Source organism: Sparus aurata, chromosome 3 (genome assembly GCF_900880675.1).
Source record: "Sparus aurata chromosome 3, fSpaAur1.1, whole genome shotgun sequence".
In the NCBI taxonomy this organism is placed as follows: domain Eukaryota; kingdom Metazoa; phylum Chordata; class Actinopteri; order Spariformes; family Sparidae; genus Sparus; species Sparus aurata.
In genome coordinates, this window is record NC_044189.1 from 17,246,676 (window position 1) to 17,263,401 (window position 16,726).

The 16,726-nt window shown below is 43.2% G+C and overlaps 1 protein-coding gene across 1 annotated transcript in view; it reads left to right on the forward strand.

The window, feature by feature from the left end:
- The window catches only part of gabbr2 (gamma-aminobutyric acid (GABA) B receptor, 2), a 194,996-nt gene that overhangs the window by 166,181 nt on the left and 12,089 nt on the right, over nt 1–16,726 (forward strand). Inside the window, exons 14-17 of the mRNA XM_030412068.1 lie at nt 11,537–11,647; nt 13,793–14,017; nt 14,194–14,376; nt 15,032–15,161. Of these exons, the coding sequence (XP_030267928.1) occupies nt 11,537–11,647; nt 13,793–14,017; nt 14,194–14,376; nt 15,032–15,161 (649 nt within the window). The remainder of the gene's footprint in view (nt 1–11,536; nt 11,648–13,792; nt 14,018–14,193; nt 14,377–15,031; nt 15,162–16,726) is intronic.

The following is a 16,726-nucleotide window of genomic DNA, read 5'->3' on the forward strand; positions in this document are numbered from 1 at the left end:
GATGGCTTATCCCCGGTTCTTGGTGCTTTCCATTTGTCACTGAGTCAACCAGGATTTATGAGCTTCTTCACCGCTACAAATCCTGATTATGCTCCTTCAGATAAAGAGTGACACCCAGGTGTTAAAAGGCGTGTGTATGTGACCGGATGGTTTAATTTTCCACGGGTAATGGGGAGGGGCAGGGCTGTGGAAAATGCAGACCGACTGTTCATTTCCTTTAAATTATTGACGGTCTAAATCTTGAATTAGCAACATCTCAGAGGATACAGTGTGTTTTTTGATTTAAACTAATACAAAATAAGGAAATGCTTTTGTTGACGCGTCTTGCTGCAGATTCAACCTGGCAAAGTGGTAACCATATGCTGAAGAAGTAATTGTCATTATGGACAGCTCTAAAAGTGAGTTTGGAAAAACCAACTCCAGGACCCTGAGCATCAGGTACTAAAACTAATGGAAATTTACTCTACTTAGACAGTTTAATGCTCCACTAATCCATGATTTTATATTACTGTGCAGTATTTAGTCTCGCATAACGAGACTTTCTTCCAGCGCTGTGTCAGCTTGCACCAGTTTTTTATTCTGCTGTGGGGAATAAACGCTGTGGCTTGTTGTTTTTTTACTTAAAAAACAATCAGAATCATCTTTGTGCGGCGCTAACCCCAGGATGCAGCAACGGTGCTCTGGCAAATAGTATCTGGGGAACTGCTTTGCACGTGCTGGAGGTGAGCTTTGGTATTAAAATGACTATACTGAGCTCACCACACTGACTTTCCCATTGATAACTGAGCAAAAATCAAGTGGGTAAAGTCTATATTTTTAGACGAAAGTTGGCACAAGTAAGCACACTTTTTCTCATCTCATCTCGTCTATGACTCTCCTTCAAAGACCTGGCTTACCTCTTAAGTTATCCACAGCTGTTTCCAGGCCCAGAGAAAGTTCTTCACTGCCTCATGCACTACTACAGTACTCCTCCAGTGAAGGGTACCCTCCTTCCAGCAGTGTACAGATCTCATTAACAGTATCCCCACTTCGCCGGCACTATACTACCTCCCAAGAAATACACCTAATCCCAAAGCACTGTAAATTCTTCCGTAATGATGTACCCGCGTCCTCCACAACTGTGGCAACAATGACATAAGGCAGTTACAGTTGCACCCAGCGTACAGCCCTGAGCCTCACAGTGTGCAGATGGGGAGCTTTGATGAAAGATAGCGCTCTGACGGGGAGTTATGTTAAAGGATAGCAGCCATAAAAGCAGCGAGAGCCTGCGATAACGAAAGCCTGAGCTCGCAATCCAGCAGACTGCCGGGCTATACCGCAGCATTTGCATATTCTAATGAGCCCAATGTTCAGGGTTAGCCGCTTACACTAATGACGCGTTTAGCTCTTAATAAATCAGTTAAGGCAGCTCCCTGCTGGAGCCCAGGGAGACGCGCCCGTATGTGTGTGTGTGTGTGTGTGTGTGTGTGTGTGTCTCACAGTGTGCATATCATGTAGATTTGTGTATGTGTGTGTGTGTGTGTGCCATTATGCTGTAATTTTGTGAAGAATTCATAAGCGAGTGAATAAGTCTGTTTGTGAGCATGTGCGCCTCGCGTCTCAGGGCTTGTGCCGGCATGTGTGTTTTTGTCTCCAGCCTTCATTTAAATGTGTGTGTGTGTGTTTGTGTGTGTGTGTGGGGATGGGCTACCGTAGTTAGCTTATGCTCCCTCACTTTGAAGTGTGTTCTTTTGAAGTCGCAGTACAAGCAGCTCAACAGAAAAGTGATTTTGTATTTCTCCACCTTTTTACCAGTCAAGTTGAAAACCTTGCCCTTTGTTGTACTACTCTTTGCTCACTTCAGTTTTCATCATGTTTTTGACTGATTGCTCTTGCGTTGCTGGTGGCTCTCATCTTACACGTAGCTGTAATGGAAATAACAAGAAAGGGGATCAAAAACATTGTCATGTTCTGATGTAGAAAACTGCTCAAAACGTCAGCCCCCCCCACTTCCTGTTGGCCAGTGCAGTGTTCAACCTCCTGCTGACGGTGCTGTCAGGAGCACATAACCGAAGCACCATGCAGTACATTTTATCACTGAGCTGGGATTGCTACACTTATATGTTTTCTTTGATAGCGCGACGATTCATTTCACTTTACAGCCTTCCGATGCCAGCAAAGGCAAATGTTACTCTCAGGTAAAATTTTAGACTTGACATGTATGCTGACACGTCAAAAAACAATTTGGTGGTTCAAAGTAAAGAATGCTGGAAACAGGAGAGGAAGCGAGGATGGGCGCCTGTGGAAAAAGACAATATAAAACTTGAGCCAGCTGTTTCACCTGCATGAAGCTCTTGGGTGATGGTAGGTCAGCCAGTTATCCGAAGAACGAGGACTCAGTCTTTTGTCAACACATTGTTGTGCCAGTTTCTTGCAGAGAGAGGAGTAACAGAAAAAAAAAAATGTCATCATGCCACTGCCAATTTGGCCCAGTGGTGGTTAGAAGGTCGTTGGGCCATGGTTCTATCGGTAGGATTAGTCCTCAAATGGGATTACAGGCTTGTATGAAAAAAGGAAGAAAAGGGGGGGTTGGATGTTCAAGCAAGCAAGAGAGCAGAAATATTTAAATGCAGACAGACGAGAGATCATTTTATCATCATTAGTGGTGGGGAGGCGAGGAGGGGGAGGAGACTCTTAAGAGGGATGGAAACGGTATGGTGAGATGTGATTTCTGCAGTTGAATGAAGATTAAAGATTGAAAGATTTACAAGAGTATGTGTAAGTGTGTGTAAAAGTATAACAGGTGCAGTTTAAGGTGGAGTTTAAATCAAATGATCTGGTTTTTTTCCCCCTCTCGGTACGCTCTTTCCTTTGGCCCCTACCTCGTTCTCTCTCTTTCTTAAGTGAGCCAGAATAATATCTGTGAAGATGCAGTGATGTGGAATATCCTGGTCACCCATCCGGTGTGACGAGGACGCTACAGTAAAACGCACACAAGAACCCTGACACAGGCAAAAACACACGCACGCACACACACACATACAGTAAGATTCTCACACGCACACACACACATACAGTAAGATTCTCACACACACACACACACACACACACACACACTGTGGGTGGGATGGCTGAGATCCACATGGCTTGGAGTGCCAGCGGCGTCTTGCTGCCCTGCCACCATGGCCCCTCTGCATGTAGGTCAGCCTCGGCCAGGGGGCACACCACCCTAACCCTCCCTCCCTTAGCCCCCCTCACTCCCTCCCTAGGCTCCCCCTCTTGCACTCTCAACTCCCTCACTTCTTGCAAGCCTTCCTCACAAGGCTTCCTCTTCCTTTCGTTTCTCTCATTTCTCTTTCTACAGCAAGGCTTTTCAAGTAGACCCTCAGAGCGCACAGCGTATGAAAATTATAATCTCCATGGGTTAAACTCTACTTACACTGGTATTTATTGTTAATTAGGTATATAAAGGGAAGATCATAAGTCAACCCGTTAGCCTCAGTATTAAGTTCACATAACATCACTTTGCCTATTCCCTAGATATGCCTGATATTCTTTGATTTTGCACTATCAACTTTTTATAAGCTAAGGATAATTATTCTTAAGTTTGGCGTCAGTGTGTTTGTCAGATGTTGCAATGGCTTTTTAAATGGTCAGTTCAGCTAACAAAGTAGGAGAGATACCCACAAATCAACACTTAATCCTCCTTTTCTTTTACTTTGGATGCCCTTCCTCACACACCCTCTCCCCATGTATCCCCAGCTTAGGACCGCCGATTTGGAATGACTAGCTTGTGCGTCTTCAGTGGCTCGGGAGCAACCTGGGGTTCAGTGGGTTACCAAAAGACACTTCAGCTATTGGACATGAGAAAATGGGGTTCAAACTACCAACCCTGTGATCAGTCAAGTGAATAAACCACTTTCCATGTACCCATGTGACAAAGTCTGCTGTCTAATTTTCATTATAGTACTCACACAAGATTTTTGAGTGGAAAGGAGCAAAAACTCAGATAATGAGGTAGTCTCGCTATCAAAAGCCAAATGTCTCCTTGCCTCTTTGGAAAAGTTCTCTTTGCTGATTTCCATTCGGCAGAACTTTTCAGACTCTGAAAAGGTGACTGGTATGCGTCATCTGCTGTTCAAGTCATGAGCCTCGTCAAGTGCTGGAATCAGGTGCTTTGCTGTTAATGCACACACCCCCAGCAGCAGGTACAGCGACAAGGTCCTTTTGATAATCTCACCATCTCAGTGGGGGTGGCTCAGGTTGTCAAAGCGGCAGGCAGAGCTGGTTTTAAACATTAACGTCATTAAACTCTATTTATTGCAGCAGGTGAGGCGCGGGTGTGCGAGAATGACGCAATTTGCCTCATTCACCGCCATTGATCAAATGTCACTTGATAACTGCTCCGTAGCTTTTCTGAAGGTGCCATTTCGAGCTGCTGCCTTCTGTTGTTTTGCATAAAATGTGATTGTATTCGGCTGATGCGTCTCTGGCAATGATATTCATGCTACAATCTAGATCTAGATTATTATCTAGAGTATTAATGAATGATGGTTATAATTGCCACAACTCGCCAGCATTGTCCTTTATGCCCTTTCTTGGTAACGCTCTACCCTCAGTTCCCAATATTATGTATTTATAGGCAGCATTTAAGCTCTATTTGATAAATAGTTTACAAGTGGTGTTCATTAACGTACAGCATTTGTCGACAATCGTCATTTTATATTATCACAACAGTTTTCCACTATATTGCCAGTCGTTATCTGTTATCTGGATGGATGGACTCAAAATAAAATGTTTCCCCTTTCTCTTTCAAAAAACAGACATTTCCCCAAGTTGGTCTTAAATCCCACGTGCCAAGATAGAGTTTTCTCTTTTTCAAACGGCAAACACACATTTTGTACCATCTGTCTGAACTATCTTTGTCCATTTCCTGTCACACAGTCTATTTTAACCGTCTTTGTTTTAGAATAAAAAGCACTATTTTGGCACCAGCTTTGTCGCTTGCTACCAGTGTCTACAGCAGTGTCATACCAGACTGTACGGCGACAAAGACAATCGATTGGCTGCGGGTAAAATATGCCATATGGGAAGAATAATAGGGGGAGATGGGTGCATATTAATGCCGCAGTTATAGTTCCAGGCAAACTTATGCATAATTTAGCCGCTAGGGTTAGGATGAAGCAATCAGAGCTGCTGTCTGTAACTTGAAATTACACTAATATTGCCATCTTGGTAATAGCTGGACATGTGCGGTTAATGTCATGGCGAGCGTGCAAGAAAAATATCTCCTAAAATGGGTATGAACTCTCTTTTCCTGGCATCACTGGCGTCAACCTCCGCGTCCGACCAGCTGAGCTAATCACCCACTATGCACTTCTCCTGTCTGCTTGTCTAAAGGCCATTACTGCTGTTCAGAATTTCATAGAGGGCTGGTGAAAAAACGGCGCTCGCTGCTTTTCAAATGATTTCCTACAAATTACCGCGGCACCAGGACGCCTTTCATCTCTCTGTCGCTTTGCCCTCTGTGCTCTTGATGTGTTTTTTCCCCCTCCTGCCACTCTCCAAATCTCTCATCCCGGTTTTTCTGCATCCCCTCATTCATTCTTTTAAATACCCCTTGTAACATTTCTCAGGGTTACTGCTTCTCCTGCTCTCCCCAGTCCTCGAGACGACAAACCAAAAATCACGCTCGAACTTGACTTCTGTTGGCCTCACTTTTAATACACCAGATTTTCTGTAATATCACAAGTGTAATCTTTAAAAGCCCTAATAACAGTAATTAACTTCAGACAGCGAAGACAGGCTGAAAGAGACTTGCGACAAGTGCTAAAAATGTCTCTATTTGCATGTATGAAAACAGATGATTTGTTTGTGTGACATCTCTATCAGACATCACTGTATCAGTTATTTCTCTCCCTGTCTCCGTGCCCAGGAAAACATTTGGCGGGCGCCGGTACCCTGGGCATCGGCGGAACACGATGCCACCCGCTGACATTCAGAACGGCACTGATCCACACAGTCAGAAAACCAAAATGCGTTGTTGTTTTTTCCTATACAACGTATGACATTGCTGACTGTTCTGTAAGGGATCTGAAATACCCCTCGGCATACGTGAATGTAAATTATTTCATCCCTGGGATAATCACGCCGCTGTTCTGTTCTGCAGTGTTTTTATGATCAAACTTTTACAATCTTCCTCGAGGACATAAAAACATATTTTTTCCTCCCCGTGATTCCCATTTTCTCTCCGGCTGCGCTATTCTCAGTGGCGTTACCCCCCCCGCTTAACATTTTTTTTTTCATCACAGTCGCTTTCTCCGCATATCCAAAAATATTATAGTCCAAAGCTCCACCCACAACACCTATCTGCCATCTTCATCTCTCGCTCTCATTCTTTCACCGTGCTGAAATCTCCTGTGTTGTAATTGCCCGTATGAGTGATGGAGTGTTTCTGTCACTGTTTGCCTGATAGCTCATCTATACACACACTTTCCCACACTAACACATGCACACACACAGGCCCGGCCGCATTACGTATGTGCGCTGACAGAATGTTGGCGCCTACGGGGACATATGCCCCTACACACACACACACACACACACACACACACACAGACACACACACACCTCTGTGTGAAGTAGCTGCAGGTGACAAAATGAGTGAGCTCTCCATATCCTCCCTCACTTGTTGGTCTATCTCTCCCTGCTCTCCACCAGGCCAGGGGCCATCATATAGCCAGAGTGAGATCCATGTCCAGAAACAAGCCCTTGTAGCTGCGATAGTGGAGGAACAGAGGATGCTTTACTGTATATGGCTTTATCACGGGCCTGTTTATTGGATTTAGGGGCATCTAGCTGTGTGGATGAAGAAATAACCCTTGCCTCACCTTCCCCTACGGCCATGAAAATGCAAAAAAAAACCCACAGACCTTCTCTTGAGCCGGTGTTTGGTTTGTTAGTTCTGGGCTACTGTAGAAACATGGCAGTGCAAAAAGGCAGACTCCATGGAAGAGGACCCGCTACCTCTGTAGGCTCATTCTAAGGTAACTAAAACAGAATGATTCTACGGAAAGCGTAATTATGAATACAATATTCAATTTCGGCCAAGGGACCAGTTTTTAATTAGGGTGTGGAGAGTTTACCACAAATCTTATTATTTTCCAAGACGTGATATTTAGGTTTTTTGAATGCGTTGTCTTTCTCTTCCAGGCAGTCGTGGTTTCTAATAAATCCAGTATAGCATGAATGTCTACTTGAAGAGACTTTTGCACAAAAATACATCACTGTTGAATGGTAACTACAGGCTTGAAAAAACAATTGGCAAACAGCATCCTGTTCTCCAGCTTTGTCGTAGCATCAAAGGATCTAACCCGGAAGACAAAATAGTCAAACAATGACAGTGTGAATCGAGTAATGGACATTTTGATTAGATGTTTGTAGGAGCCAACTCTCAAGTCTCAGATGTCAGACAGTGCATTCATGGTAGAGTTTATCAAATCAAGTGTAGTAAATAGGCTGAAATAAGCTCAAAGAAGAAGAACATAAAACTTTCTTCTGTACTAATCTTTGTGTTTCTCTGTGTCAAGAGAACACATCTGAGATTCAGACAGTCGGAATTTATAATCATTTGTATCTCATCTGTACCTTCATCTCTCCGCCTTTCCATCGCTCTCCCTGACATATTCACTCGCCCTCTCTTCGGCTCTCCAGTTATCGCTTCCTTTTGAATTTTCTTCTTCCCTTCACTTTAAGTTATTCTTCATTCATCTCTTTGAGGAGCAGGACTGACACCATCTATTTCTCTTACCTCTCCCCTATGTCATTTATCCTTCTATCACTATATTATTCCATTCACTTCGGCTTCCATCTGTCCCTCCATACTTCTTGCTCCTGTCCTCTCCCCATTCAACCCTGTATTTCTTTCTCTCTCTTCCCTCCATCACTCCCCTCATTGCCTCATCTAGCCTCCATCTCTCCATAGACAATCCACAAGTGCTGCGCCTGCTCCAGCCCTCCCAGAGTGATCCCGTTAGAGGGCTAATGCTGTGAAAAATGACAGTGAACCGGCGCTTTTACTGCCATCGCCACCGCTTTGGGGCGGCCTGCCGCCTACAGCCCTGTTGCCTGGCAACTCCCCAGACAGCTTCCCTCCAAAAGGCGAGAGCTCTGCCCCGTCTGCTCCGCTGCGATAGAGACCCGAGCCTAATAAGCATTATATCTCATTTTGTCTTATCATTTTGTTGTTAGTGACACAAGTTTGCTCGGAGCCGCGACTATGTAAAGAGCACTGATGCAGAATGTGTCTCCATATTGAATGAACAGAATGATTGCAACAAGTGTGACTTTTTGGTGAATTGTTGTTTGAATGAGAGGTCGCTCATCCAAAAATAGATAAATATACATAAATGATGATTCTGCTGAGGCGCCCTGACCCCATTGCAGGTTTTCATTATTGCAATGAATTCAGTTAATTGCATTTCTTCACATGCAATTAACATGTCTATTTTGAAAACAAGCTGCTATCTGGCCTCTTGCTGATCTTTGCTCTGAGCAAAGGACAAACCATTATACAGAAGGGCGACAAATAAAAGGACAAAATTTGGATAAGTATAGAAACATAACAACCACGGATGCTTCCACTCAGGACACAAGCTGTCACTAAATGTTTTCATTATGGAGAAGGATGCCTTCACAGCTCCTAAAAGCAAAACAAGAAAATGTGGCAGATTAAAAAACAGGAACATAGAAACTGACAAGTGAGGGTAAACACAGACTTAGATACACCAGGGCTAATTAACATAAGGGGGGGAATAAGACAAAGACAGGAAGTGTAAAACAAAAAGTGACATACAGGGATATAAGATACAAAATAAAACAGGAGATGTCTAAAATCTGCACATTTGTTTTGATCCAAGATGCTGATACTGATGCGACACATAGTGGTAGTGAATGTTATACATAGAAGCTTTGAAGAGGAACAAAATATTACAGTACTGTCCATATAAGAATGGCTAAGAAACCAAACAAAGTAACATTTTCTGTCCGATCGATTGCCTCTGATCCACCTACGCGCACACATCTTAAATTAACCACACTCATTTCATCATTTCGCAGAGCACACGCCCACTCACTTGTGAGGTGCATCAAAATATTTAGGCACTAAGAAGCGTAAAGCACTCATTACTCAGCTCACGTTTCGTGCACAGGACTCACGTGTTTAAATAACGCTTCAGGCGTCCCTGCGTGACATGAAGGCTCGCTCCATCTCTTTTTAAAATCAGATTTAAAGTGCCTCCAAAACAGGCGAACAAGCGATTTTTGAAAAACATTAAATATTACACAAACTGTATTTGATAGTGACTCAGGCACAAATTAAGCCCTTACCACAACTACTGTAGTCCAAAGCAGCCAGCTGCTTGGAAAAAAAATTGTCTTAATTGTGAATGAAAAATAAACTGAAATATAAAACTGTGTCACTTTCTGTGACCAGAAATGATTCCTGCAACTGGCTACTGCCCAGAGACTTTGTCAAACCAGGGCATCTCATACATATCTCATGATTTTCTCTTGCTCAGTCCCGGCACATCACTTAGGTTGAAAATAGATTGAAAAATATTTTTTTCATGAAGTAGTTACCTGCAGCTGCACGATGAAAAATGTCATGTTAAAGTCTCAGGATCCCTTTTCTGTACTGTGTCAATTAATTGTGGTTCCTTGTGAAAAAATAGTCTGTCTGTGCGTCATCGCCTGCCCCACTTTCCTGTGTCTCCACCTCCTCGATGGCTTTTAAGGCAGAAAGCTAGGCTCTACCAGCCGTTCACCTAAAGTTAACAAGAATCCCAAGTCCCGAAATGTGAGTGACACGAGCCACGCGGTTGCTACGGGAACTCTCGGAAGGGGTTACAAGAGTGCTTTGACAAAGTGTGTGAACTTTGCTGCCACCGAAGCAATCCTCGCTCTTTAATGTGCCTCTGTTTCGAGACATCAGAAGGTTACGGAGATCTTCGGCAGATGGTGGAAAATTTGACTCTTCATCTGAGTTGTAGGGGGGGATCTCCGCCTGCTAAGTTGTCATGCCGTGTGATGTGTAACTGCATACGTAATCCTTTACGGGATCGGATGTTGAAAGGCGGCGAGTGCACGTTGCACGAGGTACACTCTGTGGAAGCTGTATTTCCAAGGCAGAACCCTGGGAATCAAAGCTAGGAAACTGTACTATAATACACAGAAACAAAGCGGTATTGGCCCACTTCTCGTCGCCGTTGGGTGAATCAGCGCAGCTCTTTAAGCACCAATTTCCAATTTTAGGTGATCATCCTATAGAGGACCACTAATGTCGATTCATTCTCCAAGGTCATAGAGAATAGCTGCAGTTTCCATTAATGGGAGCTCAATGGAGAATATGGGGGTCAAAATGACTGGTGGAAGAGCTATTGTGAAGCACCTGGAGGGATGTGTATGTGTAGGTGTGTATTTATGAATGGAAAGATCATTCACATCAAACAAAGTGCTCACTGAGTGTAGAATTTACGAGGATGGAAGCTAACATTTAAGCACACTCCATTGTTTTATCTCTCGTCATATTGCTTTCTGCTTTAAAGGAATTTGCTTATATTGTAGATGCCTGTGCACATCTACACACACAACACACACACACACACACACACACACACACACACACACCATCTGCTGAACCACGGACATGTCCTACTGTAAATAAGCCTGAAGAGAGAGACACACACACACCTAGCGAGCAGCATGGCGTAATGCCCAGCCTTGCCCCAGGTGTCTCAGATTTCATATATTGGCGTGGCCTCAGATGAATTCATCCAGGGCAAATGAACGCTCTTGTTAAAGGCCTTTTAAAGCAGAGAGTGCAGAACAGAGAGAGGCGAGGTGACGCGTTTTAGCGTATTAATATCCACCTCAGGTGCTAATTTGCCCTGTAAGTCACCTGTGTCGCCAGCTGTGGTGAAAGAAAAGTGGAAATGAAAAGGAAGCTGAAGAAAATGAAGAGTCAGGGGACAGGCTGGGGAGAGAGTGCGAAAGAGGCTGAGTGAGAAACAAGGAAGAAAAGGAGAAGGTGTAAATCACATTAATGAATAAGCTTCATTAGCTGTGCCCATTAGCGTCCTAAGCACGGATTAATTTAACTTGAGCCGACTTTGGAGGAGCCCAGCGGCTACGACGGGACACAGTTTGATTATACACCTGGACGTTTGATCACTGACACCCTTCATTCTGACCGAGCAGCAGACGATCTGCGTCGCTTTTGTCCCTGCATGTGAAATTAGAACACCTGCAAAAAGAAAACCGGTGTGGAAAGAGCTGAGTTTTATAACTGAGGACTTCTTCCTTCTGCAGCTGGTTTACTGGTTTTTCCTCGTCGGTTTTATTGTTCCTCGAGGAAATTAAGCCCGTTTGCGCTGGAACTTCGGATCCTTTCTTCATCAGTTTAATTTGTTTTTCCAAAACAATTAAATAGGTGCTTTTTTGAGGGGGGCCCTTCTATTAAATTCTCTTCCTCCCTTCTCTGTGTTTGTGTTGTCAACAGGCGGACCCCCAAGGCCGAGACATAGCCATCCGTCCGTTCTTGGAGCACTGTGAGAACACCCACATGACCATTTGGCTGGGCATCGTCTATGCCTACAAGGGACTGCTAATGGTGAGAGGAGAGAAAACAAAATTTCATCATGCGCTCACAGGCTGGACACACACACACACACACACACACACACACACACAAATTACACACTCGAGATCTGATATGAATGCACAAATCTGCTGATGTTGACTCTTAACAGGCTCATAAATGTGTATGAATGAAAACTGATGCCTTTCTATTCAGATCGATGTTGCAATATGATGCTGTTTCTGAAATACGTTCCAACATTCAACATTAAACATACAGAGAAATGAAAAATACATTCAGCCAGTTGTAATCCCGTGTCCCTGTGGTAATTATTCATGTATCTTCACATGCTAAATATATTTGTATTACTCCTCTTGAGCTCAGTGATGGTTACATCCTTTTTTATTCAATCAAACCTTAATTTACGATGCTACCCAACCCTGACAGTCATATAACAATTATTTGACCATAAGCTAGTGTTTAAACTACCATAATTGCATGCAAAAGGACATAAAGGCACAGTTTTCATCACAGCATGGGCATAGATAGAAATTTGAGGTTGCTATTGTTGCCCTGCTGTACAATTACTTCTCTAACTCCTGCGAACTTAATGCAAATAGAACGTCGTCGAACCGTGTTCTGTGATCACTGATTGCATTTGAATACTGTTCGTTACTCTGAGTTTATCAGCAGAGCACATTTACCTGCTGTCGTACGTGAGACATTGAAAATGTCCACCTCCCCACCGCACAGCCTGTTTTAAAATGTCCGAGAAGCAGGAACAACCGTAAATTATGCAAACCTCACTGTGGTTTTTTTTTGGCGAGGAGTGAGGCCCAGACGGGAGGAGACGGAGCAGTAAGTCATCTTAAGCAGATTGAGCGAATGCAAACACTACAGGAAAGCGTCAAAGGCAGAGAGGTGGAAAGAGAGTCAGAAAATGATTGGGCTCGGATGTAAAATGATAAGACGGCCACAAAGGAATGTTTGCATGAAGTGATCAACAGCAGCCCACATCTGTATGAGGTATAGGGAGGGACAGCACAGCAAGACGAAGGTTTGAGTCATTCCTGCCCTCACACACACACACACACACACACACACATGCAAACACACACCTGAGGCACACTAATCCAAGATGACTGCTCTTTTAATTCTGCTGCTTGTCATTCCATTAACTCTCATTTAGACTTTAGAATAAGCAGGCAGGCCACTTTACGCAGCACACAGTGAATAATTCAGCAGGCTGCTGCTGCTGCAACTCTGATGTTCCACCAAACAAACAGCTCACTCCGGATAAACATTGTACAGGCAGGAAACCTAAGGCTGCTTTTGAACAGTGTCTTCAGATGATATTTCTCCTCTTTTGAGTATCATGTATTGTCTAATAAGGTTGATTTTTGTTCGACTTTCTTTCTTAAAATAACATGAAATGAATTGTCTCCTCACAACCCGCCCTCCATTAGTATTTATAAAGAACAACGTAGGATTTCGTTGTTACAAGCTTTTTAAGTCTTCTGTGGCTATGTTGTCGATGAACCTGCATTGGGACTACAGCTGAAATGTATAAGTTTATTTGAAAACAGGGACAGTGCACATTAATAACATTGCTGTAAATGCGCCAGAATTAGCCAAGAGGCTATTTTTCATCTGTAGTCCCTAGACAAATGTTAAAGTCACCCTAAAAACAGAACAGAATATAAAAAATAAGATTAAAATTACAAAATTACTAGCCAAGGCAATCTGCAAAACATGCACAGCAGTTAACAACATACCAAAATAGCATATATAACATCAATCAGAAAACATCATTCAATTTAGCAGCTATGCTAAGTCTGGCACATTTATGCTGATGCTTAACGCATCAGTGTTAATGAATGTGCATTGTCCCAACTAAATAAACAAATAAATAAATAAAAAATTAAATTAACAAAACAATAAAGAGCATTGAACATCATAAAGCATTAAGATTCGATAAGAAAAACTCTGATGTTAGGACTAGAGGAAGGAAAAAAATTAAAGAAAACTGCAGTAACAGCACCACAGCTGTCTGTCTGTGCACTGACAAAGATGAATGAGTTCAGACTTTCTATAACCATAATCAAATCAACAGTCTGTGTAACCTTCTCTCAGACGTCTGATAAAACCATTGTCTTCTCCTCTCCTCTTCCCTGGCAGTTATTTGGCTGCTTCCTAGCATGGGAGACCAGGAACGTGAGCATTCCTGCTCTCAACGACAGCAAGTACATCGGGATGAGCGTTTACAACGTGGGCATCATGTGCATCATCGGTGCTGCGGTGTCGTTTCTCACACGGGACCAGCCCAATGTCCAGTTCTGCATTGTGGCTCTAGTGATCATCTTTTGCAGTACCATCACGCTCTGCCTGGTCTTCGTTCCCAAGGTCAGTTTCTGTGTGAACGAGCACGAGTGGATAGCTCTGCTTGGCCAAAAATCTAGAGTGCTTAATTATGGCCACATTCACGCTCGCAAATCTCTAAATGCGGCGTAAACAGTTCCGTGTAGCTTTTGTGTCCCATAGTGCAGCTGTGACTAATACCCATAACCCCCTTTTTACAGTTCATCACCATGAGAACCAACCCAGATGCAGCCACCCAGAACCGGAGGTTAAAGTTCACTCAGAACCAGAAGAAGGAAGACTCCAAGACATCCACCTCAGTCACCAGCGTCAACCAGGCTAACACTTCACGACTGGATGGACTTCAAACTGATAACCACCGCCTCCGCATGAGGATAACAGAGGTCTGAGCTGATGAATACACATTTAATTTAACCACCTTTTTTTTTATTTATAAGGAAGTTCAAGGGTGCAGTGGTGGCAGGCTAAGACACAGTAACTGAACAACAGGTCCAACATAAGAAGGAAGAAAGAGCAAAATCAGTTAACGCCACTGAACTAAAAGTCATTTAATTCATTCTTAATAAAATGGTTGTTGTTAAAAGCAGCTGTGATCCCTTCAAAAGATCGTGTCGTCGCTTAGAGAGTCTTTGTGCAACACTGCACATTCTCTCTGATTAATTTCATAAAAAGGCTGACTTGCGCTGACATTGAGTGGCATTTTTGAATCCCAGGCCAATCACCTCGGCTTTCTCTCACATCTCTCGGAGATGAATTACCGCTGTTGTCCTTGCTTTTGTTCATGATTGCGGCAATTGAAGAGCCACTGAGACACTGTTGGAGGACAAGTGAAGTTATTATGTTTTTGGCAGACAGCAGTCTTTTGCATTCTTCGATGTGTTTTTACAAGTAAACAAGTAGCAGTTTGTTGTTTCCCCCACTGGGCACTGTTGTGTTGTGGCTGATAACCTTTTGCCTAAATGAGCTAGTTTATCTGTAGATGTATCTAATCGACAACAAAATAGCCAAAATAATGTCTGTGTTTTTCTGTTTAAAAAGCTGGACAAAGAGCTGGAGGAGGTGACCATGCAGCTGCAGGACACGCCGGAGAAAACCCCCTACATTAAACAGAACCATTACCCGGACGCCAACAACATCCTCAGCATACGCAACTTCACAGATGGGAAAGGTAAGAAACTGACCGTGTGTTTCTCTGCAGCCCTTCAACTGTCACGGTCCATTTAGGCTTATCTGTGTGAGCCATTGGAGGCATTGACAACACACAAACACAAAGCACTCACAATTCTTCAATTCAGCCTGAATTGAATCCCGAAGGAACCCTGCATTCAGTGATTTACTTTCCTGTAAAGTTTGTTTTCTGGAAAGCGCACAAGTGTGCAGTACAAATACTTAGTTATCGGAGCTTTACTTCAGGATTTACTTTTCCCAAAACTTTTTACTTCTACTCACAAAAATCTGTACTTTCTACTCCTTACATTTACTTACGTCAAAACTCGCTTGTCACTTTAGTTTCAATGCATTTTAGGGAAACTATCCATTATCTATATTTTGTGTCATTACATTATGCCAATTTCCCAACATCATTAGACTGATTTTAAACAAAAATTCAGTGCACATCACGCTCCGCAGGCATAACAAAAAGGAAACACACAGAGAGGGACACTGTGTCGTTGTTAGTGTCTCATGTCTGCAGAGACGCTGCAGCCCTCTGCCTGGATTTTCCTATTTTCTCGATTTTTTTCGCTGTGTGTGGGATGTTTTACCAACCCAGAATGTCAGTATTTGACATTTTGGGAGTGAGACTCAGCATCTCATCTTTTGGTGCATTTATAAACATCTCAGTAAAATCCTACTGATTCTAGCTTTAAGTCTAGTAGTCCTTGAATTTATATAATTTGATGTGAGGTTCAGTTATCTTTGCACAAAATGTGCAGATAGAAGTGTCCCTTAATGGGATACTTTTTACTTTTATACTTTGAGTACATTTCAGTACAAAACTTTCATAGTTTCACTTGAGTGAAGAAGTTGAATCAGTCCTACTTTTCCCAGGGCCTTTTTTTTTTTTTTTTTTTTTTCACTCAACCACCTGTAGTACTTCTACTCTCTGCTACTTCTGCTCTTCATACTCTTCAGTTTATTTCATGTGCAAAAGATGAAAAACTACAATCAATAAGGGGATTGTTTCACTTCACAGATGACTGACAATATGCTGATGTTGAAATGCTGCTTTCCATTGCAGTCAGAAAACGACCAATTCGAAATCCAAGATGGTGCATCATTTCTTCTTCATTCAGTGACCGGAGACAGGTTGACTGGGTCGTGGTAACTGCTGCCACCGGTGGCTGAAAACTAGATTGAGCAGTAAATACAGACTTAAGGCCCCCACACACCGCCCAGACTCAAACCAACAGCCAACTGCCTTTATTCAACCACTATCTTGCCTCTTGTCTGACTCGTTCGGCAGAAAAGATGCATTGACCACACCGCTTCGACGTGCTGCCAGCTCCACAGTAGCGTGTATGTTCTGCGCTTGCGCGAGATGCAAAAAGCGGGTGGCGCCACATGAAGACAGGAAATGACGGAACGGAGTGCATAGAAAAACAAAGCGCACACAGTATTCCTGCCCTCCCACACACCGCGCTGATTTACTAGCACACCGCCAATCAGAATGGTCCTACAGCAAGCACACAACCAGTCAGAGAATCCAATGGCTCAGACAGCCGACAGCCAACC